The sequence below is a fragment of the Panicum hallii genome, chromosome 1, assembly GCF_002211085.1.
Source record: "Panicum hallii strain FIL2 chromosome 1, PHallii_v3.1, whole genome shotgun sequence".
NCBI lineage: Eukaryota > Viridiplantae > Streptophyta > Magnoliopsida > Poales > Poaceae > Panicum > Panicum hallii.
In genome coordinates this window covers 9,905,984-9,932,379 of record NC_038042.1, presented here as the reverse complement: position 1 = coordinate 9,932,379, position 26,396 = coordinate 9,905,984, and the positions used below count along the sequence as shown (strand labels likewise).

General features: G+C 46.4%; 2 protein-coding genes, 1 long non-coding RNA gene, 1 other non-coding gene and 2 pseudogenes across 7 annotated transcripts; 3 read left to right on the top strand and 3 right to left on the bottom strand.

Annotated features, from left to right (window-relative positions):
* The first annotated feature begins 5,273 nt into the window (after positions 1 to 5,273).
* On the top strand, positions 5,274 to 5,657 carry LOC112895751 (cysteine proteinase inhibitor 8-like). Its single transcript, XM_025963746.1, has one exon. It carries the CDS (start codon positions 5,274 to 5,276, stop codon positions 5,655 to 5,657), a length of 384 nt encoding a protein of 127 aa, XP_025819531.1.
* A 1,574-nt stretch (positions 5,658 to 7,231) lies between these two features.
* On the top strand, positions 7,232 to 7,304 carry TRNAS-CGA. Its single transcript has one exon. It is a non-coding gene; the product is annotated as a tRNA-Ser (tRNA).
* Positions 7,305 to 8,227: 923 nt separating this feature from the next.
* Positions 8,228 to 9,973, bottom strand: LOC112895740 (annotated as a pseudogene).
* A 1,802-nt stretch (positions 9,974 to 11,775) lies between these two features.
* Positions 11,776 to 14,457, bottom strand: LOC112887870. 3 transcript variants are annotated; one of them, XR_003227635.1, is made up of 4 exons: positions 13,994 to 14,457; positions 13,287 to 13,474; positions 12,156 to 13,196; positions 11,776 to 11,976 (listed from the first exon to the last, which is right to left on the bottom strand). It is a non-coding gene; the product is annotated as an uncharacterized LOC112887870 (long non-coding RNA). The 3 variants fall into 3 exon arrangements; XR_003227636.1 differs by having other exon boundaries at positions 12,156 to 12,227; XR_003227634.1 differs by having other exon boundaries at positions 11,776 to 13,196.
* Positions 14,458 to 16,660: 2,203 nt separating this feature from the next.
* LOC112887859 lies at positions 16,661 to 18,778 on the top strand (annotated as a pseudogene).
* A 175-nt stretch (positions 18,779 to 18,953) lies between these two features.
* LOC112887846 (NADPH:adrenodoxin oxidoreductase, mitochondrial) lies at positions 18,954 to 25,450 on the bottom strand. Of its 2 annotated transcripts, XM_025954127.1 has the most exons (15): positions 25,173 to 25,450; positions 23,861 to 24,274; positions 23,349 to 23,523; positions 22,633 to 22,737; positions 22,156 to 22,269; positions 21,980 to 22,033; positions 21,623 to 21,739; positions 21,293 to 21,402; positions 21,108 to 21,181; positions 20,936 to 20,997; positions 20,342 to 20,537; positions 20,194 to 20,257; positions 20,030 to 20,097; positions 19,766 to 19,908; positions 18,954 to 19,394 (listed from the first exon to the last, which is right to left on the bottom strand). In XM_025954127.1, exons 3-15 carry the CDS (start codon positions 23,502 to 23,504, stop codon positions 19,161 to 19,163), a joined length of 1,497 nt encoding a protein of 498 aa, XP_025809912.1. In that variant the 5' UTR covers positions 23,505 to 23,523; positions 23,861 to 24,274; positions 25,173 to 25,450; the 3' UTR covers positions 18,954 to 19,160. The 2 variants fall into 2 exon arrangements, with proteins under 2 accessions (XP_025809912.1, XP_025809921.1); XM_025954136.1 differs by lacking the exon at positions 23,349 to 23,523 and having other exon boundaries at positions 25,173 to 25,448.
* Positions 25,451 to 26,396: the final 946 nt, after the last annotated feature.

Here is a 26,396-nt window from a genome sequence, read left to right as displayed (position 1 = left end):
GTTTCAAGTACAAGGAAAATTGGCCCCCCGATACATTGGACCATATCAAGTTCTAAAGAAAGTCGGAGCCGTGGCGTACCGACTAGAGTTACCAGAAGAAATGTCAGATATACACCCAGTGTTCCATGTCTCGCAATTAAGAAGGTGTCTGAGAGTACCCGAGGGGGAACATGTGCTGGTGGAAACAATAGACCTGCAGCCGGATTTGCGATATCAGGAAGTGCCGGTCAAGATTCTAGACACTGTCACTAAGAGGACCAGAAACTCTGAGGTGCGGATATGCAGGGTTCAATGGAGCAGACACGGAATAGAAGAAGCAACCTGGGAACGCGAGGAAGCGCTAAAGAAGGAGTTTCCCCATCTATTTAGGAGCCAGCCGAATCTCGAGGACGAGATTCATTTAAGTGGGGTAGGTTTGTGACGCCCTGAAAATTCACTTAATAAAATCGTGCGCTAGAGTGATTCGTAAAAACGGTTCAACATCAAAACCCTAAACCGAACCGAAGTACTGATCCGTTCCGCATCGCCCACCCACGCGCGACCGTCCGCCGAGATTTACGCAGACGCGACTCCCCTCTTTTTCTTCCTCTCCTCGCGCGAATACCGCGCGCATGGCCGACCGGCCGCGACCGCTACCGCAATTAGCGCCGGCGCTTCTCGTGTCGCGCACGAATCCCCGCACGCGCGTGGCCGCGGTCGCCGCCGCGGCCGGCGCCGACGCATCTCTCCCCTCTCTCTCTCCTTTCTTTTCCCCCTTCCATTTCTTTTCTCCCTTTTCTCTTTCTCTTTCTCCCTTTTTCTTTTCTTTTTCCTTTTTCTCCCTTTCTTCCCTTCTCTCTTTTCCCTCTCCCTCTTCCCTTCCCGGTCTCCTCTGCCGCTCGCCCGCGCACCGCCCAGGCCGAGCGCCGCGCTGGCCCGGCCGTGCTGCCGCGTGCCCACCCCGCGTGCTCCGCGTGCCCGCGTACCGCGCTGACCGCCTCACCGCGCCACCCGTCGCCGCACGCCCGCCCGGGCCCGCGCCTCGCCGCGCCGCCCGCGCGCGCAAGGGCGCGTGCCGCGCCGCCCGTCGCTGGCGCCCTGCCCGACCGCGCGCACGCCGTCCCCTCCTGGCCGCTGTGGCCGCACAGCGCCCCGCCCTCGGTGCCCTCGCCGTTCGACGACGAACACAAGCCGCCGGGGCACCATTAATGGCGCCCCGTGCAGCCGCCGGCCGCCACCCTCCCCCGGGGGCCCCCTTCTCCGCCGCCCTCTCCCTATAAAACCCCCCACCACCGCGCAGCCGCCTCCCCACGGCCTCCACCGCCACCTGCAGCTCCTCCCCAAGCCCACAGAGCCGCCGCCACCATAGCCTCCCCTGCCGCCCGCCGCCCACCGTGGGGGCATCCCCTCGCTCCACCTCGGCCCGAGGTAAGGCCGGGGATGGGTTCCCCGCGCCCCCCTCCCGCTTTTCCCTCACTCCCGGGCCGCCGCCGTGCCCCGGCCGGCCGGGTCAGGCCACCGCCGGCGCCCCCTATCCATCCTCTGTTTCTGTCACGGGGGAGGAGAGGAGGAAGAAACCATTTTGCCCAAAACCCCCTGCTGTTTTCTGTTTTCCAAAGAAACCCCTCCTCTAAGAGTACCCTTATCCGTTCCCGTTTTACAAATGAAACCTCGTCTGTCTTGTATTCCAATTCAAACCCTCCAATGCATACATCTAGATATACTTGACAACCTTTTAGCATGCCTAGAATATTTTTAAGATTCGCAGATAGATCCCTACTCTTTTCCGATATTTACGAACAAGCCCTCGAACCCCCGTTTGAGCCCGGAAACCACCGTTAGCGCGTCATTTTATGTGCGAAACGACCTCCGATTGACCCGAAACTTTACCACACCCTTTCTAGTATAGTTTTAGCCATGCCATTAAGATACCACCTAGAGATACCACCCCTAACTCCGTAACTAAATTATTTCCGATTCAAGCCTATCGGTAAAAGCTTTTAATTCTTTCGCTTGATTGGGTGTCTGTTTGTTTGCGTCATAGGACACGGAGTGAACGACGAGGTTCCCGACCGCGACCAAGCAACTGAGGACCAGTACTGCGACCCCGAACCCGAAGGACAGTACGTCGATCAGGACTTCCCGCAAGGGTTTGACGATGGCAAGTTCAATTCCGCCCTTTGATGCATATTTTGTCCTAGTTTTTATAAACACAACCCAATGGCCTGTTTTATAAAATTGCATTGTTTTGTGTGCTGGAAACCCGGTAGGATAGCCACCCTTGCTTGAAATAACCATACCTTGGCTGCCTGATTTATAAAGGAAATGCGTGTGTGTGGGAAGGGATACAATGTGGTTTTGAAAAGCGAGTTAGATGAGATGGATGGCATTTCTGTGTGAATTGCCGCTGGTGTGCTCGTACCTGTGTGGTTGAGCGTGGATGGGAGATATCCATCTTGTCACCCCTAAGGACCGAGTTGATGTGACATCTCACCTAGCTTCTCGTAGTGCGAACCACTTGACCGTTGTATGGGCAACGGCTTGGCCTAACCCCACTAGTTAGTCTGATAGCCATCAGGAGAGCTGGGAGCAACGGGTGATCAAGGAGACGGGATAAGCTCTGTGTGACTTATGCCCCGGTTAAACCTCAGTGTTAGGTCGAATGACCCCTTGATAGATCCCGTGGTGGCTAATCAGGTCTAGCTAAGGTGGGTAATGGCTTTGATGGGATCTGCACCGGCACTAAGGTGTTCGTGCTGTGGTACCCCACCTGTGGGTAAAGTTGCACACCTCTGCAGAGTTAAAAATCTATTCGAATAGCCGTGCCCACGGTACTGGGCAAGTTACGGTGTGGTCACATAACTAGTGTTTATCTTGGGAATGGATGGGCTAGTGTGAGTTGTTTGGAAAAGTGTCCGGCAGTTGTGCCGTGTGCTACGGCGGACGGGGAGTCCGGTAGCAGTTTAAAACTGGGATCCTGTGTGGATCAACATCGTGTGCTTCTTGGTATTGGAAAAACTTGTTTTGAAAAGTGTTTTCAAAATGAACCCTTGCATATAACTGAGTTTTCCGCAAATAAACCCTAACCGTATCCTTGGATTGCCCTTTGCATTAATTCCTGTATTACCCCCCCTCCGTGGGTGTGATTGGACTTGCTGAGTACGTTTGTACTCACTCCATTCCTATTTTTACAGTGGAAGACCCAGACTACGTCCCCGAAGACAACGAGTAGGGTTTCGTCCTGCACCCAGTCTTGCCTATGGTTGAGGCCACCGTTGGATTCCGCATGGCGCAAGACTCTGATGATCCTTTGTTCGTAGCTAGTGTAGTTGTGTGGGTTCTGGTTGTAATCCTCGCGATAGTGGCGCTTCACTGCCCATTACCGCGTAGAGTTGTACGGTGATGTACCATCTGATGTAATAAAAGTGTTATCAGCCTCCTGGGACTGATAAAGTGACACTTTTAAGTCTTCCCTGATGGGGGGGGACGCTTCAAACCGGAACTAAATATCCCTCTCCCCTCATCACAGGTCCCTAGCCGTTGGACCTGGAACTAATATTTTCTTTAGTCCTGGGACCAAGCTCGGCCGGGACTAGTGTACTAATTCTTTGGCACTTTCACTTTTGAACTATACTTCACATTTTTTCTGTTTCATCAAATTTAGTAAGAGGGACTTTTATCTACTTCCTTTTTCTCTTCCCTGTGCAAAAAGCCACAATGTCCTTCATGAGCTTCAATGCCGTGGCAGCTTCTCAATCTTCTATCGTGCAGCGCTGCCGCGCCCTTTGTTGCTTGCGATTTTCTTCATGATTGCTTACACATGTTCGGCGGCTTGTTCCTCCGATCCCCAGCATCCACATCTTCGATGGACGCAGGACCTTTGAGTCTTCGATCTATCCAGAGAACCGAATGATGAAAATTGGAGTTGCTGCTGTATTTTTTTTTCTTTCAGCTCTGTCCAATATTTTTGTTCATTTCATAAGCAGATGCGCTAAAGAGTGTCTTGTTTCAAGAATATTCAGCCCATATATCTTTTGAAGATGCTCTCATAGGAGTATGTTTGCATTATCTATAGATGTGTGCGCGCGCACTCGCGTGTATGCAATCGTCCACATATATACTGTGTTTCGCAAAAATGCACATGTTGTTTAACTTTTTGTCTTTGCACTCAAGTCAAAAGTATCTTTAAAAATTTTGAATGAACATTATTCGAAGCAATGTGTGAGTGTATTCACCATGGAAAATGGTTTCACCCTATTCTGATTTGCCAATAGTTCTTAGAAATATATTAGGATAAAGTACTCATGGTCAGAGTTATGTTTTCGACAAAACTTCTCTGTTTGAGACCAGAGAGACCCTACATATGCAGTTGTAGCTATATTGTACATTGTTACTACCATATCATATATCTACTCTAGTTTACTTTAGTAGTAACTTTATTCCACACATATATATCGCCATGATGCGTTGATGATGATCCCAAGGTCCACGGTAGAAGTCAGCATCGTCCAGCTAAGATTTGCAATTACCTATGACAGTACACAGTAGAAGTACTATGTACATATGCTCGCCATTCGGTCCAGCTCCAGATGTTCAAGGTGTAATCTTAGGAAGTCAAACCACTTGCATTAGTGATTTGTTAGTTGACCAGCTGCATGCATGGTCTCACTAACCTATGCATGCGCCAGGTAAGCGTATCTTCCACGTACTTGCATGCGTGCCCGGAGAAGTGTGCGAGCACGCTCTACGTAGTAAGATACCGGCGAGCGTGACTTGGAAGAAGAAAAATAACGGCCGGTCTTGAGCTCATGAGAGTGAGTCAAACCACCTCTCTGCTTTGACCCTGGGAACTGGGATGTATAATGGTAGTATATATTGAAACTCCTTTCCTTTGCAGTCATCTAGGCACAGTTCAAGCTTGGTCACGCTATACTTGTGTTTCTCGACAGTAACAGCTGGTTGGTGATTGTATACAAATTCACTTCTCTCCTGGACTTAACAAAGGATTTGAGAAGCTTCCAGCATGTTGACCGACCAATCGAAATAATATCCCTAGGAGTATGTTTAGTACCTGCGTGCTAGCAGTTCAGGTTCGTGCTCTCAAAATCTGCAGTAATGCCATTGCGTTTTTTCTCTACTATAAATAGAGCCCCTGCCTCCAGACCATGATGCACACCTCACCTAGCAGCCTAGCACACACATAGCTATAGTGTTTCCTTTGAAACTAGCTGAGAAGAACATTCTTGACCTCCATCTATAGAAATCTAGCCAGCCATATGAGGCCTGTCGCGGCAATGCTTGTCCCCTTCTTCCTCGCTCTCTCCCTGGCCCTCGTCGCCAGTGCGTCGGCAGCAGCCTCCGCGGCGGCTGCGGCGGGCGTGCCACCGGCCTCGGCGCCGTGGGTGCCCATCGCCGACACCGGCAACTTCTTCTACCGGCAGGTGGGCAACTTCTCGCTGCTGATCCGGGCGCTGGTGTTCAGGGAGTACCTCGACCTGGTGGAAGTGGTCTCCGGGAGCGTGCAGGCCGCCGGCGCCGGCAACAACTACAGCCTCCTCCTGCGGGCAGCGGACCGGAACGGGACCGTCGGCCGGTACCAGACGGTGGTCTGGGGCGTGCCCGGGTCCAGGGACTGGACGTGGAAGGTCATCTCGTTCCAGCGCATCACCGGCAACTGAGCCACCAGACCAGCGCATGGGTGGATCAGTCATCAGTATAATGAGCCACTGTACGCATGCACGATTTCTGTCCCCTCATTATATTTCTCCGTTGTGTATGTTTTCGGATAGAGAGAGATTCTTGCTGTTGCTTGGAGTTATGGAGTACAACTACTGTTGTCTGTTTTCGTAGCAGCGACGAGTGTTTTGGTGTTTGTAACCTTGTACTGCATGTCTTTCAAAGCTCGTAATTGAAGTTTTGTTGCATTTGCTCGATCGTTCATCTCAAGGAATCAAAGTGTTAGAAGCAAGATACAGCAATGCAAGATCCTACAGAAGATTATAATGCAACAGGTAGCAACTAGTAGCAAGTGCTGAGATCATGCACAAATCGAATCAACCGAAGCTTAATAAGTTGTAGCTGCAGGGTACCGGGTTCAAACTACTACATGTATGTACCGATTCCGCAATGGTACTGAACAACTGAGACCGGTCATTAGTACTAGTTGTATGACCTGGTACTAAAGTACCTTTAAAAAATTTTAAAAAAATATTTTGAATTCGGGAGATGACAACTTTTCACACGAAATACACGCACATGTGGTGCATAATATTTGAACTCGGGACCTCTCGTCTACACAGCAAATCCAATTGGAAGAGAGATGCTTTTATTTTAAATTAGCTTGTGGAGGATCCTTTAGCATCGGATGATAACACTAACCAGTACTAATGTGAATATAAGTTTTAGTACCGATTGGTGTTAGACCTCCCGAGCCTTTTGTCCACCATAAATATACTGGTACAAATTGTAAATATACCGGTACAAATTGGATCCGGTAAAAATGCTAGCATTAGTACAAGGTCCAACTCAATCTGGTATTTTCGGGATGGATGAAACATTATTTTTCTTGTAGTGATAGGTGACAGGACGTAGAACGCCATAGGTGAGGTATTGCATCTACCAGCAGAGATGGGTCATTTATGACTCACAAAAGGTAATGGACATTTGCACATCACTTAGCTTCTACCGGGTTAGAGGTGACGGCGAAACCCTAACCCTAAATATATAGGTTATTTTAGATACATGGTAAATTATTAGCTTTTCTAATAATTACTATACATTATATCTAGATATATGGTAAATATTATGCATGTAAAAAATTTAAAACTATCTGTAATTTGAAATGGAGGGATCGGAGACAAGTGCGGCAGCTCAACGCGCGTGATGGATGAACGGAACAGCAGAGTAGTACCTAAAATAAAATAAACGTGGCTATTGATCACGTGGCTGGCCATTATATTTCAACAGGTAACCGTGGAAAACGACAGTTCGGCCGTGCGAGATGTGCAACGCATCCGCCATCCGGACTACTTCCGAGGCCCGTGCGTTGCGTGCGTCGGGCGGCGCAACCAGCCAATCGGCGGGACAGTCAAGCGTCAACACTGATTTGCACCAAGAGAGATCTCGAGACGGCGCCATTGCTTGGACTTATTTGGAGCGCTGTCCGGTGCTGCACGCGAAGCAGCTTTGGAATGGCCCATGATCGACATATTCAAAGGTTATTATTGTTTTCTAAGTTGACCTAAACAAGTTGGTCGATATGTCCGAGTGGTTAAGGAGGTAGACTCGAAATCTACTGGGGGCAGGTTCGAATCCTGCTGTCGACGCTTTTTTTTCCTTCCTTTTTGTGTTTTTTCCTACCTTTGGCTGTTAAAAATCTTTCTTTTCTTGCTTCAACAAGAAACCTCCAGTTAAGAGTAGAATGTTCCAAAGTTAATGGCAGCAGGGGCAAATTGACAAAATTATTAGAAACTAACTTCTTAGCGATTCAAATTTTCCCATCCGTATGACCTGAATCCTCTGAAGCATCACCATCAGATTCAATTTTCGGGAAGAAGGGCCCTGCGATTTCCTTCCCAGCTCTACTTCCAGATGCTTTCATCAATGCCAGGACGCGCTCACAAGATTCTCAGCAGTACGCCAGTACTCGCAAGAGGCGCTGCCTTTGACGAAGGGCTTGCTAGTTGTTTGGGACCCACGGATGTTGAGCAGCAAAGTCGTGTGTGGATTCCTACTGCGGGAATGGTATAGCTAAATGTTCGAGAACTGCATGCAGATCGTTGAGATTGCATACCGACATGATCGTTTTGAGAATTATACTACGGCGCATTGTTTCACTTGGAACAAAGTTTTGTTGGAATCGTCAGTACTAACCTGTAATTACTAGAGATGTACGTCTCGATCGGTTCAGTTCAGTTTTTCAGGTTCCGAGTTGGGAGTTTGAACTCTGAATTACTCGCTGCTAATGATGCTGTGCGCTCTCTATCTCTGTTGTGTAAAAATGCAAAACAACTAATTGAAGGTCCGGGTATGGCACCATCTATCAGATGGTGCAAGTTTCCTAGTAACTACAGGCTAGTGCAAATGCACACATTTTTCTACGTTCCTGTATGTTTTCCTCCACTTTGGATATCGATGGATGTGCTCGAAATAATCGATGTTCATGTAACAAATACATAATTTCAAGTTGAACCTGCACATAGAGATGTGGGAGTATCTTTTGCTCTATCGATCGACTTAGCCTTGGATTTCAGTCACTTCTCATTTTGACCCAACTATGAGCATTAGTGACATTAGCATTTTAAGTACAGTAAGTATGCACTCAACGAGTATCTAATAAGCTAGTACAATCTTGATTGAATGCATATAAAAATCAAGCTCCTAAAACATACAGCATGATAAAAAAATAACAAACCAAAACAAAGCACTAGAGATAGAAATCGAACTTCCTATTAAACTAACTACGGCGACATAGGGTAGTTCCACCGAGCCCACATACAGCTTGCCGTCTTCCCTCTCCACCACCTCAGTTGGCCTCACGCTCTTTGGTCCTCTCATCACTTGGACTATCTGTCCGTCAGCGTTGATCCTCACGGCGAGCAGATGGCTATCTGGACCAAACGGCAGTTCCAATTTCTCTCGGTGCAGCGCCACCCAGAATCCACCTTTACCATCAGCTCTTATGTTGTCAGGGTAGCCCGGCAGATCAGCGAGCGGCTCAGATGTACCCGCTTTAGGACCCTTAATCCAGTACCTGAGCAACTTGCATGGCCCCGTTAGAGCGACGACGAGGTGTGTCCGGTCGGCGCTAATGGCAAGCCCGTTGGGGTAAGTGATGCCGGATTGCAACACGGCGACACTGTTCGTCTTCGGATCATACTTCAAGAGACGGCCCGTCGAGTCTCCGGTGGCCGTCACTCTCTCGTGCTGCCACCGCTGATAGTTCATACCGCTGTCCGTAAAGAACACCTCCCCGGTGACCTGGTCAACGTCGAATCCGTTGGTGAAGCGGAGCGGCACTCCGTCGGCCTCGGTGGCCAGCACCGTCGCCTCGCCGCCGTCCGGCCCGACGCGCATCAGCCCCTTGTATGCGTCGGCAATGTAGAGGTTCCCGGAGCCGTAGTGGAAGCGCAGGCCCAGCGGCCGGCCGCACCTGCTCTCGGTGACCTCCGCCGGCCGGATCCTGGACGCGGTGCGGGCCCTGGCGTCGTAACCCGGGCTGTACGTGTACGTCGACCAGCCGCGCCCTGGCCGTTCCACCTGAGGACGCGGCCGTCGGAGACGCCGCTGTAAGGGCCGGCGCCGGCGCCGTCGAAGGTGACGCTCTCTCCGGGCCGCGCAGCAGCGACCCGCGCAGGTTGAGATGCTGGCTCCGGCTGCCGTCGATGGTGGTGGTGCGCGTTTCGTGAAGGGGGCGTGCAGCGGCAGCGCAGGGCAGGAGTGGCAGGATGACGGCGAGCAACGAGATCGCCAGCGTCAGAAGCTTCTTCCCGGTGATGATGATGATCCCCATGATGATTGCTTTGCTTGCGTCTGCCCTGGCTTGTTGCAGACTGGGTTCCTGGAGTTGGATTGGACCTTGCTTTGGTTGAGAGAAGCGCAGGTTGCCCCTGCCTCTTATGGCGGCCTGGCTGCTACCTGCTTTCCGAGTAGGTAGGTGGTCGTGGACCCGGACTCGGTGGTCCGAGAGACTCGGGACTTCCGATTTGGCGATTAGTACTGGAGCATCCGATTCGGATACTGATCAGTCGCCGCAAGGCTCTATTCCGTTGGCCGTTGTGCTGTGGACATGGGCCAAACGGGACCGGGCGACCTTCAAGAATTGGCCTGGGCCTGGGCCTGGGCAGCTGGGCAGCTGGCCAATGGGCAAAGGTAATTACTAGCTCATTACACTATTGTGCTCTCTATATACTCCTTTTTTGGGTAAATAAAAGATTACTGATTAGCTCTTTATTTCCTTTTTCTCTTTGATGTGTATCCATAATCATCTAGTTTGCCTTCCTCTCTAACCGTTAGTGGCCCATTAGCCCCCTTCTTCCCTTCCCAACGCCGCCCCCCACCCCCCCCCCCAAAAAAAAAATCCACAAACAGAATACAGTGACCGGCATAACACAAAGCCATATGCAGGCTTGGGCGTCAGAGCTCTCGGGGACGGAATGGGGGTCTTGCCGTCAGTGGTGGGTACTGGACTACTGGTTGGGTGGCATTTTCCTAGAACTAGTCCTTGCCATCATGGTACTCCGTTCTAGTAGCAGCGGAAAAGGATACAACAGATTCCTAGAACTAACACATATGCAATTCTATAACAGATAATTGCGCAAATGAAAAGTGAGAAGACAACTCACCAACTGATCTGAATAGAATGGGAATCGATCGAGATAAGAAGATACAGAGGCGGCTTCCCAGGGGTGTTGAGCATCCTCCGGATGACGAGATAAGAAGACATAGATAAAATGGATGGAGATATGCTGGACAAGGAATCGAGTCCTGGCATATCTTTCCTTGCTGACGCCGCTTTTAAGTTTGGATCGAACCTCATGGAGATTAAAGCAGATGCAGATGTTGTAACTAGGTTCCACCTGTATACATTCAGAGTTTTATCTGTTCCATATTTGAATGTCCTACACTGCCAGCTGTACTGTACGTATTTTTACCTGGCTGGATATACAGTTTACCGTAGTATTTGTGCCTTGGCTTATGATGTGCAATTGTCCAAACATTTGAGGTATATATAGACGTTAAGGGTTTCTTAACTAGCCAGTTTGTGAATGTTAGAAGAGACATATCACTCACAAAAAAGGATAAATAGTGAGATGTCAGAGATGGAACTGATTCTTGGTCTTTCTTTGTTGATGGCGCTTTTAATTTTCGATCGATCCTAGTGGAGATTAAACTAGGGCCAAGATAATATAACTTGGGCCCATCAAATAAACATCCACATTTTTTTTCTTTATGTATGATTGACGTGAGAATAACTCATAGATTGATGATCAGTCAGGGATAACCCACTATGATCACTGATTCACATATGCATGTATTCCCTATATACGTATACATAATGTTGGGAAATTCTCCTCATAATGTGGCAAATGAGGAGAGTAAATGCTCATTGTGAGCAGCCCCGCCCCACATGTAAGGGAAATATAGCCTAAGGTGTGGACCAACCTTGGATGCATTTAGCACCTAGTGTGCTGCGTTACAAGAGAAGGAATAAGCCTATGGAAACAGAGAGAGGGAGCTAAGCTACGAGATTTCAGAATTGAGCCTCCAAAAGGAGAAGAGAAGAGAGAGAAGCAGTAGGTGATTGGAGAAGGGATCTTGCACCTCAAGTTGTGAAGGTTCAGATCCACATCCTTGGTGCCTCCAATATGTTATTTCACCATTAGTGAGGTCCTTCTATACTCGAGCTTGCAGCCCCAAATCTTGTTTCAGGCCAAGAAAATGAAATTTTGATGTATGTGAGCCTCTAGTGCTATCTAAAGAGAAACGTGTTGTAATCCCACAAGTATACGGTGGAAGAAGATTTGGTTGGCTTGGTCCCATGGTTTTTCCCCTAATTTGATGTTTTCCACGTTAAATTTTATGTCTCTTGGTTGATGTGATGCTGCTGCGATATGGATAGGTTGACACTTTAGGCTGATTGTTAGTGTGGTTATCCTAACACATCACTAGTTCACTACCGGTTCGTGTTAAGAACTAGCAGGGATATGTGTCATCCGTGCGATTCCTAAAGCAATAGGGTTTTGTGAAGTAGTGATCCAAGCAATTGAGGTTATACCTTAAGTGCTTCCTAGTTCCTAAATTGTTTCCGATCCTGAGAATTTCATTCATAATTAGACTGCCCACACTTTCAGACACGTACTGTTTCAAATAAAAGCTTCCAGTATTATTTTAATCAATAGCCTAATATCTAGGCATGATTCATCATTAAATGGAGCGATGCTAGACGACACTCCTTGGCAGATTAAATGGAGAAGAAGGTCAGCGCACCTTGCCAGCCTGATCATCCATACCATTAATTTCAGATAACAAGTGGAAAAGAAAAGAACTATCATTAGATACTGAAAAATGAACTGAGAATGACATATAAAGGTAAAAGCTTCACTTCAGAACCAACGAAGCGCTTACTTGATGACATACATCAAGCATCAACAAGGCCAAAGATTGATCAGACTTACTTGTTGTAGCCATGAGTCATTGCAATAATCTTTTAACTCCTTCCCAAGCTGCAAGTGTTGATGTCATTATCCCTTCAAAACAAGCAACAATATTATGCTAGTACCTTTTAATCCTAGGAGGTACCCTTCATTTCTCACACCAGCACTCCTAATTTCAGTTTAGCATAGCCAAACCAAAGTGCAATTCCTCGCATGATAACTTTCTTATCATCCAACTCGTCAGCAAACTCTACTCCACAAACCTTTCCATTCTAAAAGCCCCACAACCACATCGTTGGAATGGACAAGCAATAAATAACAGATGAATGCATATCGTAAACAAATATAGGGATCACACCCGACAAGCCTGCAGCACAGAACAAACCAAAGTAGTAGCGCCACTCAAGTCAGATGCATTCTGCATCATGACTTGGAGCTCCATTATTGTTTGTAGATAGGGACATGAGGAGCTGATACAACAAGTGCAGAGTCCATTTTAGCAGCTTCAGTGATTAATATTTAATGTTTCACAGCAAAATAAATTTGAATCATAAACAATAGAGGATTCATAATTGACAAATAATATATTAGCTATAGATTACCGGCTATAGCTAGGACATTCTTAAAGCTTGAAAACCACATTCATTTACTCCCACATTTCCAACTTAAGAGAGAAACCATTTCAGCGTACCTATGTAATCCTTCTTTCACTCCTACCATGGTAGCATTGCTGTAAAATGCATCACATATCCACGAGCCAAATCAGTCTAGCATGCCTAGCATCTATAGTAGCTTAGAGTTCAATTTTCTAAAATCTTCTTCGAATTGATTACAAAGAAAACACACATACTGTCACTGAGCAATGTTCTTTTCATCAAACACCAAATGTTCTTTTCATCAAACATCAGAAGAATATTTTGAGGTTACAATATTATTTCTCTATTCTGAACCCTTTGGAGGGAAAAGCATGAACCTAACTAAATATGCAGCTAGAGCTTACCGCCATCAAATTGACCTCTGAGTGACCCTCTAGGCCCCATCGTCACTGGTCATGGCTATTCGCTATTTAAGATAAAATACCAAAACATCCAATCAAAATGCAAAAATAATGTGGCATTTAAAATGAATTGGAAAATGCCAGGAGAAAATTACCCCTAGAGTCCCAGATTTCACAATTGGAAGCTGGCTCACTGATGGCATTAAGCGTGTGATAGATGTTGTGCGAGTATAACTGAATATCTGCATCCAACATTAAACGTTTATGTGGAAGGCATGTAAAGATGATCTGATCTATACGAACTCAGCAAGTCTAGCCTCCTCTAGATCCCTTGGGCTGAAACCTGAAAGACATGTGAGAGCATCAGGATTCAGGCCAATCATGAAAGTTTTACAGTTATTTTATAGCATTCTACTGAAGACTCCATTCATCATCTGTATTGGAATCCCATATCCTCCATGGAAAGCAACATTCAAATGAAGTGGTTACCATTCACACCTTAAAAGATCTAAATTTGAGAATAATTTGCATAGGAATTAGTTTAAGATTTATATGTCAATAAAATTCGGATCAGTCACGCCAATTGGTACTACCGGCTAGGGCCCCTTTATATCACCTGAGGTCAAGACATGAGCTTTTTAAATTAGCCAAACCACTCAATTACCAAACCCAGGATCTCAAAGCTGATTGGCATTATATACTGAAATTTGTTAAACCAGACATCATCTCAACGAGGAAAACAAGTTATAATTGTACTGGAAGCGCTGTTAATTGTCTGATAGATCAAGCTCAATGAGAGCGGTCAAATGTATAGCAATGACTGCTCCAAAAGAATAGGCAGATTTTGAAAGCAGAACCTCACCTTGTTGGCATCTGCACTACCAATGCTGGGACGATCCTAGCCTCTTGGCTCTAGCCACATCACACATCGCAAACTTCTCGGCGAGTGCACTCCATCGCCACACGTCCTCCTGCACTCATCCGGCGAGGTCCACCCGGATGATGCTTGGGCGGAGTCGGCGAGCGAGGTGGATGCAGGGGCAGCCCCGGTGGTTCTGGGGCGCGGGGTCGCAGCGGGCATGGAGCGCGGGGGCCGAGCGCGGCGGAGGCCGACGCGGCGTTTCTTGAGCGCGGGGGCGGAGCGAGGTGGAGAGGTTGGGCTACGCGTGGAGGATGGCGGCACCGCGGCGGGCGGCCGGAGTCACGGCAGCGCAGGGGTGGGAGGCGAGGGGGCGCCGAGCGCGGGGGCCGCAGCTCGCGGCGGAGGCGCGATGGTCAGGGCGGGTGATTTTAGCCAGCGGTGATCCCGGATCATCACGCGGCAGAGGTTTTTTAGCGGCAGGACGACGTTGGGGGGGCGGCACGACGTACTAGTGGAAAAAAAAACTTTCATCCTTTGAGATAGAGAAGAGAAGAGAATGCCGTAACTCTGTCTGGGGGGTTACGCCTAGGGTCTCATCGTCCGTTCGCTGCCATACCAAATACCTTTGCGACTCTGTACCAATTGCACATTCTAATAAATTTATCATTTAACTGTTTAAGTGGCAGATTTGAGGACATTTTACCCCATTAGTCAATACCAGGGTCTCGCTTGACCATAATATGGATGTATGTGGTGATCCAAAGTATGGCTTGACACCATGTGACTAAACAAAGTTAGACAAAAAAAAAATCAAGGAAGAGAACACCAATAAACATCCTATTATCGCATTACTTCTACCTTTTGGTTTCTTTTGTTTCCTTTGTCTCGCGTGCATGATAGCTGTGTATAGGCAGAGGAAACTTGCAAAAGTCAACAACAAAAATAAAACTCAAGATATGGTCTCCATATGGAATGTTTTATGGGAAGATTGTAGTCCAAATTCCAATACATAATTGACGCAGCAGAATGATTTGATGAAAAATAGTGCATTGGTATTGGAGGATACGGGTCTGTTTTCAGAGCTGAGCTAGGAGGGAGTGTATATGCCATTAAACTGCTGCACTCTGATGAAGATTATACTGATTAAAAAGCATTTCATGCTGAGATCCAAGTTGACAAAAGTAAGGCATCGATGCATAGTCAAGTTGTACGGGTATTGCTCTCACTCCAAGTGCAAATTTCTTGTCTACGATCTCATCGAGAAGGGAAGTTTTAGCATCCAATTTGCAGGAGGAACAGCTCGCCAAGGAGCTTGATTGGTCTAAAAGAGTTGCCATCGTAAAAGATGTAGCACAAGCTTTCTCTTACTTGCACCATGATTGTGATATACCCATTATACATCGCGACATCAAAAGTAGCAACATCTTGTTAGACCATGATTTTAAGGGTTGTGTCTCAGACTTTGGCATGGCTCATAAGTTGAAGAACAGTTGCTCAAGTTGGAGCACAATCTTTGCAAGGACATGTGGCTATATAGCCCCAGGTACAAAGCTTTAATCCTTTACCATACAAGTCCATTTGATCATTCATGTCAGTTTTATTCTGATCCATGGTAAGTATTTCATTTCGCAGAACTGTCTTCTACAATGGTGTTTACAGAGAAGTGCGATGTGTATAGCTTTGGTGTGGTCACCATGGAAGCGGTCATGGGTAAGCACCCCAAGAGATCTACTTCCATTCTTCTGGCGAACAGAGCAGAGTTACAGAGCTGGACATATTGGACCAGCGCATCACATCACCAACGAACGCAGAGGAGAGAGACATAATCCTGCTCCTTCTGCTCCTTTCAGGGGGTTGACTGACCGACTCCACTGTGAAGTAACAAATGACTTCAAAATCTTGAGAAGCATGTGCCGCACGAAAGTTTGATTGGTACTACTCTTGCTGCCGTTTTCAGATTTATAGACTATGCGTGGGATTGCTCTGTATTTTCACTAGCTAGTACTTAGTAGCTACTGTTTTAGTGTTGTCGTTTTGGTTTACCTGAGTCAAGGTCTCCTTGGTATTTGGGGATCACATTCTTTTCGACAACTAGGTGCCGCTCCAAGCAAGTGTAGTACGTGTGCAGTTCTATTTATTGACCTGACTCAAGGCCTATTCGATGCATGTAGTTTTCTCTTTGTTGATGTGCAAGACCACCACTCACTGGACACATGTGTGTGTTTTGAGCTTCACTAAAATAAGATGTCTCCTTGCATTTGAGATCTCGCTGGTGCTTCTACTTGCTTTACCAAATTTTCTCCCTTGTGCAAATTCTACTGCAAGCCAGCTGGATCACCAAGCATACATGCTCCTCCGATGGAAATCTACCATGTACGACCCCTCGTCCTTAGGCTGCCTGCAAACATGGAGCAATCACACCAGCCCATGTAACTGGACTGGCGTTACCTGCAGCGCCACGGTGCCTCATGGCCATGGCCGAAGCGATGCTGTCAAGGTTGTGACCGATATTTCCCTTCCGGCGTGTTTCCTTCAAGGCACGTTGGATCAGCTCCACTTTGCAGACTTATCTGAGCTCTCTGTTTTGGATCTGTCCAATAACTTCCTCTACGGATCTATCCCTCCATCCATAGGTAATCTTACAAAACTTACCTACCTTGATCTCTCTTACAATTACGGATCAGCAGGGAGTCTGAGTGGGAATATCCCTGCTACGATTGGCATGCTGGAAGATTTAGAGACTCTCAATTTAGATGGCAACAACTTTACAGGTCCAATACCATCAAGTTTAGGAAACTTTACTAAATTGGTTCACATGGACCTTAGCTCGAACAGTTTATCAGGTCATATTCCTCATGAGCTTGGGATGATACATAGCTTGAAATTTTTACATTTTTCTCGCAACAGCATTAACGGCTCTATTCCCAGGAGCATTTGGAATCTAAGAAGATTAGAATCCTTCAGTATTAGCAACAACGAAATCACTGATTCCATTTCAGAAAGCATAGTAAACCTAACAAGGTTAGAATTTTTGGATCTTTCATTCAATCAAATCACTGATTCCATTTCAGAAAGCATAGTAAACCTAACAAGGTTAGATTTTTTTGGATCTTTCACTCAATCAAATCACCAGTTCCATTCCTGGAAAGATTGGAAATTTAACACGGTTGGAGCACTTGGATCTCTCCAACAATAAAATAAGTGGTATTCTGCCACCAGAAGTAGGATTGCTTTTTAATCTCTCAGTTCTAGATTTAAGCTACAATCAGCTTACGGGAAGCATTCCACCTCAGATAGGAAAATTCCAGTTCTTGCAGTATATGCGCATGTCAGACAACTTATTGACAGGACCAATACCATCGGAGCTTGGGAATTGTGTTAAGCTAGAGGTGTTGGATTTAAGCAGAAATAATTTGAGTGGTGTCATCCCAGTGACTCTTGCTAGTCTACGCAAACTGGCCATCCTGAATTTATCTTATAACAGTTTGGGTGGTACATTTGAGGACAAATTTTTCGGTGCCCATGTCTCGATTGACCATAACATGGATCTATGTGGTGCTTCGGATGGCCTGAAATCATGTGACGCAACAGAGTCTCACAAAAAGATTATGGCACTACTTCTAGGTTTTGGTTTCTTTTGCTTCAGTTGTCTCGCAACAGGATGCATGGCAGTTGTTTGTAGGAGGAGGAAATTTGCAAAAGTCAAGAACAAAAGTAAATCTGAAGATAAGTTTTCCATATGGAATTTTGGTGGGAAGATCGCATTCCGAGGACATAGTTGATGCTACAGAATGTTTTGATGAAAAATACTGCGTTGGTAGTGGAGGATACGGGTCTGTTTTTAGGGCTGAGCTCGAAAGAGGGAGGGAGGGAGTGTCTATGCTATCAAACTGCTCCACTCTGTTGCAGATTATACTGATGAGAAAGGATTTCATGCTGAGATCCAAGTTTTGACTAAAGTCAGGCACCGATGCATAGTCAAGCTGCATGGATATTGTTCTCACTCCAAATGCAAATTTCTTGTTTACGATCTCATCGAAAGGGGAAGTTTAGCATCCAATTTGCAGGAGGAACAGCTTGCCAAGGACCTTCACTGGTCTAAAAGAGCTGCCATTGTGAAAGACATAGCTCAAGCTCTCTCTTACCTGCACCGTGACCTTGATGTACCCGTTATACATCGTGACATCAAAAGTGGCAATATTTTGTTGGACCGCGACTTTAAGGCTTATCTGTCCGACTTTGGGATGGCTAAGAAGCTCAGGCATACTTGCTCAAGTTGGAGTACGATCTTTGCAGGGACATATGGCTATATAGCCCCAGGTACAACGCTTTAATCCTTTGTTATAGAATGCAATGTCATTTAGCACATTCTCCTGATTTTCATTATTTCATTTCTTTGCACAGAACTTTCGTCTACAATGATGTTTACAGAGAAGTGTGATGTCCATAGTTTTGGTGTGGTCTCCATGGAAGTGGTCATGGGTAAGCACCCAGGAGATCTTCTACTTCCATTCTTCTGCCGAACAGAGCAGCGTACAAAGCTCAAGGACATATTGGACCAGCGGATCACAGCACCAACGAGCGCAGAGGAGAAAGACATAATCCTGCTCCTCCTGGTGGCCTTCGCTTGCTGGCAAGTCTGCCAAAAATGCCGGCCAACAATGCAGCAGGTATATCAAGCACTCACAAACAGAAGCTGCCCAGCAGCCATCCAGAGGCCCCTTCACGAAGTCAAATTACAAGAGTTGCATGATTTCTGCAGCACTATCAAGAATATATGATGGTCTGTAGTCTCAACATGTATCTTGTAACAATTTTCCATATACCAATTAATGTATTCAATAATGGACATAGGTATTGGACAGATGCTAAGTAAAGCTCCTCTTGAGGCAATAAATGGTCAAGAAGCTTTCAAATATGATCGCAATTGCAATGAGAAATAAATTGACCAGTTTTGGACTACAATGGAATGAACCACTATTAGTATTTTCCTTTACTGAATGCCATAGTTTGCTCGTATGTGAGCCCTAAGCAGTATTAGTATGTGAGCTCTTCAGTGAACATATGTCAATATCATCTTTTATTACTAAATACAGGGTTCTCTCTTTAGTGCAATTCTTTGATACAAACACATGGAAACAAAATTTCTGGGAGGGCCATCCTAATTTTACTCGTTTGCAGCTTTCTGCAGCCCATCCCAGGTTGTGATCTTCTCTCTAGGCTTGTTTCTCAGCTGCCCTGCCATCTTTTCCTTGGAATCAATCTTCTCCCAACCACTGAATGGCACAAAATGGACATTCTTTTGTTCTAGGATCTCAACAAGTCCTGTCCTTCCATGCTTCTTCGAATCAGATGGGGCCCTTAACACGCCCTTCCTATCATCTTCAAGGATGCTAGCCACCTGGTTGTTAACCCATAAACATAAAAAATCATAAATATCCTATCAAAATGGCAACCAACCAATAAATGTAATGAAAGCTCTAAATGTGAAACATTTAATCTTGATGATCTCAAGGTTCCCATTCTGTGTCATGAACTGGTAAAGTAACTATTCTTCCCCCAACAATTACTAACAAACACTGGTGGATTCTCGAGATTTTGTCACAGATAAATGTTGGTCCAGATGGAATCAAGCTAATTTGTCGACGTTTGTCGGAAAAAGAATAAGAAAAGGCATTTCGATGTAGGCGTTTGCAAACATTCTGTAGGAAACTAAATTCCTGCAATCCACACATAAGGAATGAAAGATAACACGGGAACAAAGGGACCTACTGTTTCTTCAGCACAGTGGAGATTTGTCGCAACAATCCCAGTGGGTCCTCTCTTTAACCATCCTACAACGTACAGCCCTGTTTCCACCGTGGCAGTCTCTGATTCACTGCTCATGACTCGACCTCTCAAGTTTGGCACAACTCCTAAAATGAATCAAGGATCATCACACAAAAACAATTGCATATGCTCTTGATGGATCAAAAGGAAAAATGGAAAGAATATACAAGCTACCAATTAGCAGGGGGGCAAAGCAATTTTACACACCTCTGATTTTGTCAAAAGGCAAACCTTGTACAGGCAAGGATTTGTAACCAATACTTTTCAAGACCAGACTAAGAAGAACAGAGCATATTAGATGGATATTAGAAACTCTACAGTTAAGTAGTCATAAAAACAAGGAAAGCATAAGCATAAGCCAAAGCACTTACCCACATTTTAGGTCTTCAAACTCACCAGTTCCTACTGCCACCTGCTTCCTAGTTACTTCATCAACTACATAACAAATAAAAATATTTAACAGAAGGCTCAAGAAGAAAATGGTCAAGAAGATTCATTTCTACACCTGCTACACCAGACCTTTTAAAGCTGTCTTCTCAAGTTCAACAGCACCAACCGTGGAACCATTTTCTGAAGGGGTGAACCGGGTTGGTCTCCTGAAAAACACAAAATGAAGCTCCTTTTGGTCATTGCAACTGTTGTCCCTATGTGCACTTGCAGCTTTGGACAGCAACTCGTAAACCCTTCTTTGGATTCTACTACTCCTCATCTCCTCCTGCAATCAGATAGCAAGCTTTTCTTCATCAGAAGCAAGATACAAAAAAAAGAACTAGGTAAAAGAATTTATTGGAGTGTTGAAAGCAGAATATTTAATTAGAGAGACACAAGAAGCTTTATCACATATGTGGGTTTAGTATCAGGAAACAATTAGTTTAGACTATTGCAAAAAGATCTTATACTAGTAGTTGCACATGGCATGAATTATACGAAGACCTGCCTACAGTCAGCACAAGACATCATAAAATGGCCCAAACTGCCACGATAGAGGGGAAATTTCTGAACCTAAATTAGCAAGTCTTAATAAAGCCAGGATAGTAAAAAAAAGACCAGTTACAAAACTCAAAAGAAAACGAAAAGAAAATTACAGGCAGTAATGCACTTTACAGCACAAACCTCATCTGCAGGTGAAGTAGCGAGATCAGCCTCCTTGATGCAAACACGAACATTTTTCAAACCTGCATGGACATGATGTCAAACTTAGAACGACAACATGGCAATGAGATAGGCTATTACAAAAGTACTGTGTATCAAATACTGCAAGCATTCAAACAATTTCAAAAAATACCTAGAATTTCACGCAGCTCCTTTGCTGTGCAAGCTGCCTGTACTGGACCCCGTCGCCCAACCAAGTATACCTTCCTTTACATGCAACATAAATTGAGAACTATGTATTATGTAATAATCAGTAATATATGGAAGTAAACTAGAAAGTAAAAAAATACTGGTTTCAATATTAAATTGAAAAGATACCTTATAGTGCTGCCACATAGAGCATCCAACGCATAATCAGCAATATCTGTAGTAGCCAACTCTGTTTTACAGCGTAAAAGAATGCGAGCAACATCAAGAGCTACATTTCCCTGCAATTAATCATGTTATGATAACGAATGGTGTTGTATTCATAAAAGCACTTGAAGAAAAATGTAAATGAAACTAAGGATTATGAGCACACAAGGTTAATAAATTATAGATCAACTGTCTATCAAGGTTACATAAAAGTGCAACTGTGAGTCAGCTTCCTTGGTCACAAGATTACTCTATTTAAGTGTTAATATACACAAAGCAAAATCAAAAATATACCTGACCAAGGACAACAGCAGATTGTGTGTTTTTCAAATCAGGAGACAAGTCGCACATGTCTGGATGTCCATTGTACCACCACACAAACTCTCGAGCTGAATGAATTCCTTTCAGATCCTATAATGCCATGATGATACTAGACATAAATAATTTCGTCTAAAAAAATCACAACCACATAGGCAATGAAGATGCTATCATTGTAAACGCCACATGCGCCCTGCTGACTGCTTAATACCTAGTTACAGCAATATTTGAGAAAACACCATGAAATCATGAATAGCACTAAGATTACAGTTAAAATGATATTTCTGAACTGTGGCTGGCATACTGATTAACAATAGTAGTCAAAAGTCATACCTCTCCAGGAATACCAAGTGACCTATCACTTTCTGCTCCATAAGCAAGAACCACCTATCGATCAGTAAATACAGTCAAAACCAATTACTTATATAAGTTATGGAAAAACTCATAACAGGAAAAGGAAAGGAGATATACTCTTGGGGATCGATATTTTATTCAAGCATAAAACTTACAGCTTGATATGTTTCGCGAAGCTCTGATAGAGAGACATCCCTTCCGAGTGTTACATTCCCAAAGAATGAACAGCGGCCATTTGCAGCTACACGAGAAAATTGATTTACCACAATCTGTTGGAACGTTTGAGGTAGGCTTAAGTTTATGAACAATCTAGGTAGTTCTGTAAGCATGAAGATTGAAAAGAAAAGTACAACCAAATAATGGTAAGTAAGGCAGCATTAGCAGGTCCAAAGAGTAGTTAGAATCATTAATTGGCAAAAACAAGAACTCTGCATCTCATGAATGAGGCACAACTCTGCATTTCACTAATGAAACAATGTTGCCCTAAATGGCTCAAATGATGAAACAAGTGAACAAATAAGAAATGGATCACCAACTCTAAACCATTCGTTTTCACTTAGTTGCAGTTTTGGAAAGATAAAAGGTTGATTGAATTTCATTTCCAAAATCAGATAACTATGGCAAATGCCCACCTTTGTTTCTGGATGATCTGGAGCGACTCCAGAACGGACTAGGCCAAATGGTGTGGGGAGCCTATCAATGATATCAACTTGTGCTCCTTCATGACCCTTCAGCATCTGTTTAATCCACCAGTGGTAGCACCCAATCAACACCACGGAGAAACAAATAATTGTTAAAAAGGAATAACTCTGAAGAACAATTCCAACAGAAAGGTCCTAGAGCGTTGGACAGCAAACAAGGCTCTAGGAAGATCTAGTTCATTGAAGGTATTTGGTCGTATGGCCTTGTCTTGGTTTTAGCATTTAGTCATTACACAGCAATTGCTGCAGGTTCCAGCCCATTTGATTAAGAAAAAGGCCTTGCTCATCAACTAATAATTTCACCGGAGCACATGGAATGACTTATTTGTCAGACCCGGGACTACGGGACTGCGCACATGGCCTACATCTTACAGGATAAGAGGTGGGACATGGCCCACGCCCTACACCAGTTGTAACTACTCGTAGCGTAGTAGAACTACTCATACAGTAGTAAAACTACTCATACAGTAGTAAAACTAGAACTGGAATTCAGCACACTTCAAGGATAAAAATATTGAAGAAATTGTTAATAATCTCCTAAGAATCCAATAATCCTGGAGAGATGAGGACGGCCCAAAGCAAGGCCCTGCGAAGCAATCTTGAAGAGAGACAACAACATAAGAATGGAGCCCGTGCAAGCCGCATACCCGGTCGGCGGTGTAGAACCCTGCGGGGCCGCTGCCAACGACGCAAACGTGGAACGGCTCCTGCACGGAGGCGGAGAAGCCCCTCGTCGGCCCCTGGACAGGCAGCGGCCGCAGCCTCACCACCGTGCGGGAGAGGAGCCGCAGAGCGCGGGCCATCTCAGATGCGCCGAGAGTGCTGGCGACAAAACCACAAGGAGTTGGATATGGACACAGGCGGGGATGGTGGCAGATAATTATATTACAATAATTCTTATGTTTTTCATGTATCTTGAATAGATAATTATATTACAATAATTACATTTGATGTCCAATGCGTGACCATCTAGTCCAACAAATGATACTAATAACAATTAAAATTTGACTACTACAACTAAAAGAAATTAAAAATGACAATTTGCATCCAATCCATACATCAACTTTGCACTGATAGTTCATGAACATATCTAAAATATAATAAATCTTTACAGCACCAATAAAATGCAATAATTGCACTACAACATTGCTTGTATTACCTGTTCAGGGGAGGGGCAGCCTAGGGCCTAGGCGCGTCGGTGTTGAGGGGGATGAGCGGGCTCAACGGGGGTGGGAGAGGGCGCCTGGGCGTCCCGTCACGCGCTCGGCCGAGCGGCGTCGCGGCCAGCCCCGCGGGCGCACAAATCGGGCGGAGGGGAAAATCCGGGGGTGGGGCGATCAGCGGCAAATCCGGGGGCGGGGACGGCGGCGGCAGGGGACGCGGATCCGGTGGCGGCGGCGGCAGGGGCGGCGGCGCGCAGAAGATCGCGTCCGGCGGTGGCTCCGTTCCGGGGGCAGGCGGTGGCCGGCGCTGCTCGTCGTCTGCGGTGGCCGGCGGCGAAGCCTCGGCGTCGGGGGGAGGCAGTGGCGGAGGACGCGGCAAAATCAAGGTATGGCTCAGAGGTCAAGTAAACCTGAAGTAGTGAAGTATTAGCTAGCTGTGGACGCTAACATATCAACCAAATCGCCACTACTGACGTGGAGCAGTAAGCAGGACACACATAATTGGTTCGTTCAACACGTATGATCAGAACCAGACGTAACTGATTTAAGCCAGAACTCTGGATACACAAAGAAGCCGCCAAATCGGAGTCAGGTGTCCAAATCATGTAGCCTCTGCCTCTACCATGTTCAATTTTTATTCAGTGTAAACATTACATGATTATGTTCAGGCAGAACTGCAGAAGAAACACTGCGACAAAAAACAAAGTGTCTGGTTTCTATAGCTGTAAAAAGCAGTGCAATCATCAGGTGTAAAGGTGTACACAGCGTTTATTTTTTAAAAGAGTGCACAGTGCACAATTGCACATGAAGTGCCTGATTGCACATTGATTGCATAAGCAAATCAGCTACCGTCAATTTGTGAACACCCATTACCAGAGTTTCAGAGTTCTGACCAGTTAACTCTGAACACCCAAACTTTGCTAAAGGGGGCTTCTAATTGCAATTTAACAAAGTTGCAACAACTACATATGAGCGTTTTCTGCCATCCTTCATCTATCTGTTATCTGAATGCAATTTTGGATTCATTTAGTTTTTGCAGCACACAGGCCCGCTAAGAAATGCTTTGCTACAAAGCTATCAGCATTCAGCAGCAGAGTAAAATAAAGAAACTGAAACGAAGGCTTAACTACGTCGCTTCCTGCTTATATGTCGTATGTTCACCAACCTACGGCATAATCTAAACTGCCTCGAAGTTAACTAATGCTTTAGGAATCAGGATAGCTAGATAGATGGAGTATGCAGGCAAGGACGCAAGGTAGGGTCTCGAAGGATGGATGGCGGGCGGCGGGGAAGATGAAGGGGCTCAACTGGAGACGGCGTGGACGAGGTGGACCGTGTCGGCGATGCGCGCGATGTGCGCGAGCGCCCAGTCGAAGGCGTGCTTGGAGTTGGGGGCTTGGGGCCGAAGTCGACGGCGACGAGGAGGTCCCTGCCGCGTCGCCGCTCCCCGGTCTCCCACCGCGCGTGGCGCAGGCCGCAGGGGCGGCGGCGGCCTGGCGTGTGGCGCAGGGGCGGGCGGGCGGCGGCGGCCTGGCGCGTGGCGGCGGCGGCGGCCTGGCGGGCCGGCGGCGGCCTGGCGGGCGGGCGGGCGTCAACGGGGGCAGCGTGTGATGCGACTGTGCGACAGTGCGAGCAGCGGAGCAGGTAAAATCTAATTGCTACTCTTCTTGGCTGGGCCAAGGTATTGCCCAGGCAATACCGGGCCACATTGGGCCCTCCGCCCATGGGGGGAGGGGATGGTCGGGCAGGGAGGAGTATCAGGCGGCGGCAAATAGGCCGACCGATTTCCGCTGTCCCGGGTTGAGGCCGCTGATTCCTGTACAGGCCCAATGTCGGCCCCGGGTTCATGAACTATCAGTGCAAAGTTGATGTATGGATTGGATGCAAATTGTCATTTTTAATTTCTTTTAGTTGTAGTAGTCAAATTTTAATTGTTATTAGTATCATTTGTTGGACTAGATGGTCACGCATTGGACATCAAATGTAATTATTGTAATATAATTATCTATTCAAGATACTATTCCTCTTGCTCTGCCAATCTGATTTCCCTATTCAAAATAAAAAATATGAATTAGTTGCTAATCAATAAAGACTTGAACAGAGCAGCAGAAGGGAGTGCATAGCCTGCTGACTTGTGCTGCTATTGCTATTTTTTTTGGAATTAATGTTATGGTGGAATTTGTTTTGCCTCCTGCCTCCTGCCTCCTTGTTCAAAATGAGGGAGAAGGTGGAGGTGGCGCTGGCGCATGGCGCGGGGGGAGGAGGAGGAGGCGGCGCGGCGCGGGGGAAGGAGGAGGAGGCGGCGCGGCGCGGGGGAGGAGGAGGCGGCGCGGCGGGGGGGAGGAGGAGGAGGCGGCGCGGCGCGGGGGAGGAGGAGGCGGCGCGGCGCGGCGCGGGGGGAGGAGGAGGCGGCGCCGGGGGAGGAGGAGGCGGCGCGGGGGAAGGAGGAGGAGGCGGCGCGGCGCGGGGGAAGGAGGAGGAGGCGCGGCGCGGGGGGAGGAGGAGGCGGCGCCGGGGGAGGAGGAGGCGGCG

Bases quoted from the DNA above. Each gene is read 5' to 3' on its own strand.
- LOC112895751 (XM_025963746.1), top strand. From the start codon at position 5,274: ATGCTTGTCCCCTTCTTCCTCGCTCTCTCCCTGGCCCTCGTCGCCAGT.
- LOC112887846 (XM_025954127.1), bottom strand. From the start codon at position 23,504: ATGGCCCGCGCTCTGCGGCTCCTCTCCCGCACGGTGGTGAGGCTGCGG. The intron at 20,098-20,193 runs GTAAGTGCTTTG...TGTTCTTCTTAG, and splicing joins TTTGAAGACCTAAAATGTGG to TCTGGTCTTGAAAAGTATTG. The intron at 19,909-20,029 runs GTGTGTAAAATT...GATTCATTTTAG, and splicing joins GCCTTTTGACAAAATCAGAG to GAGTTGTGCCAAACTTGAGA.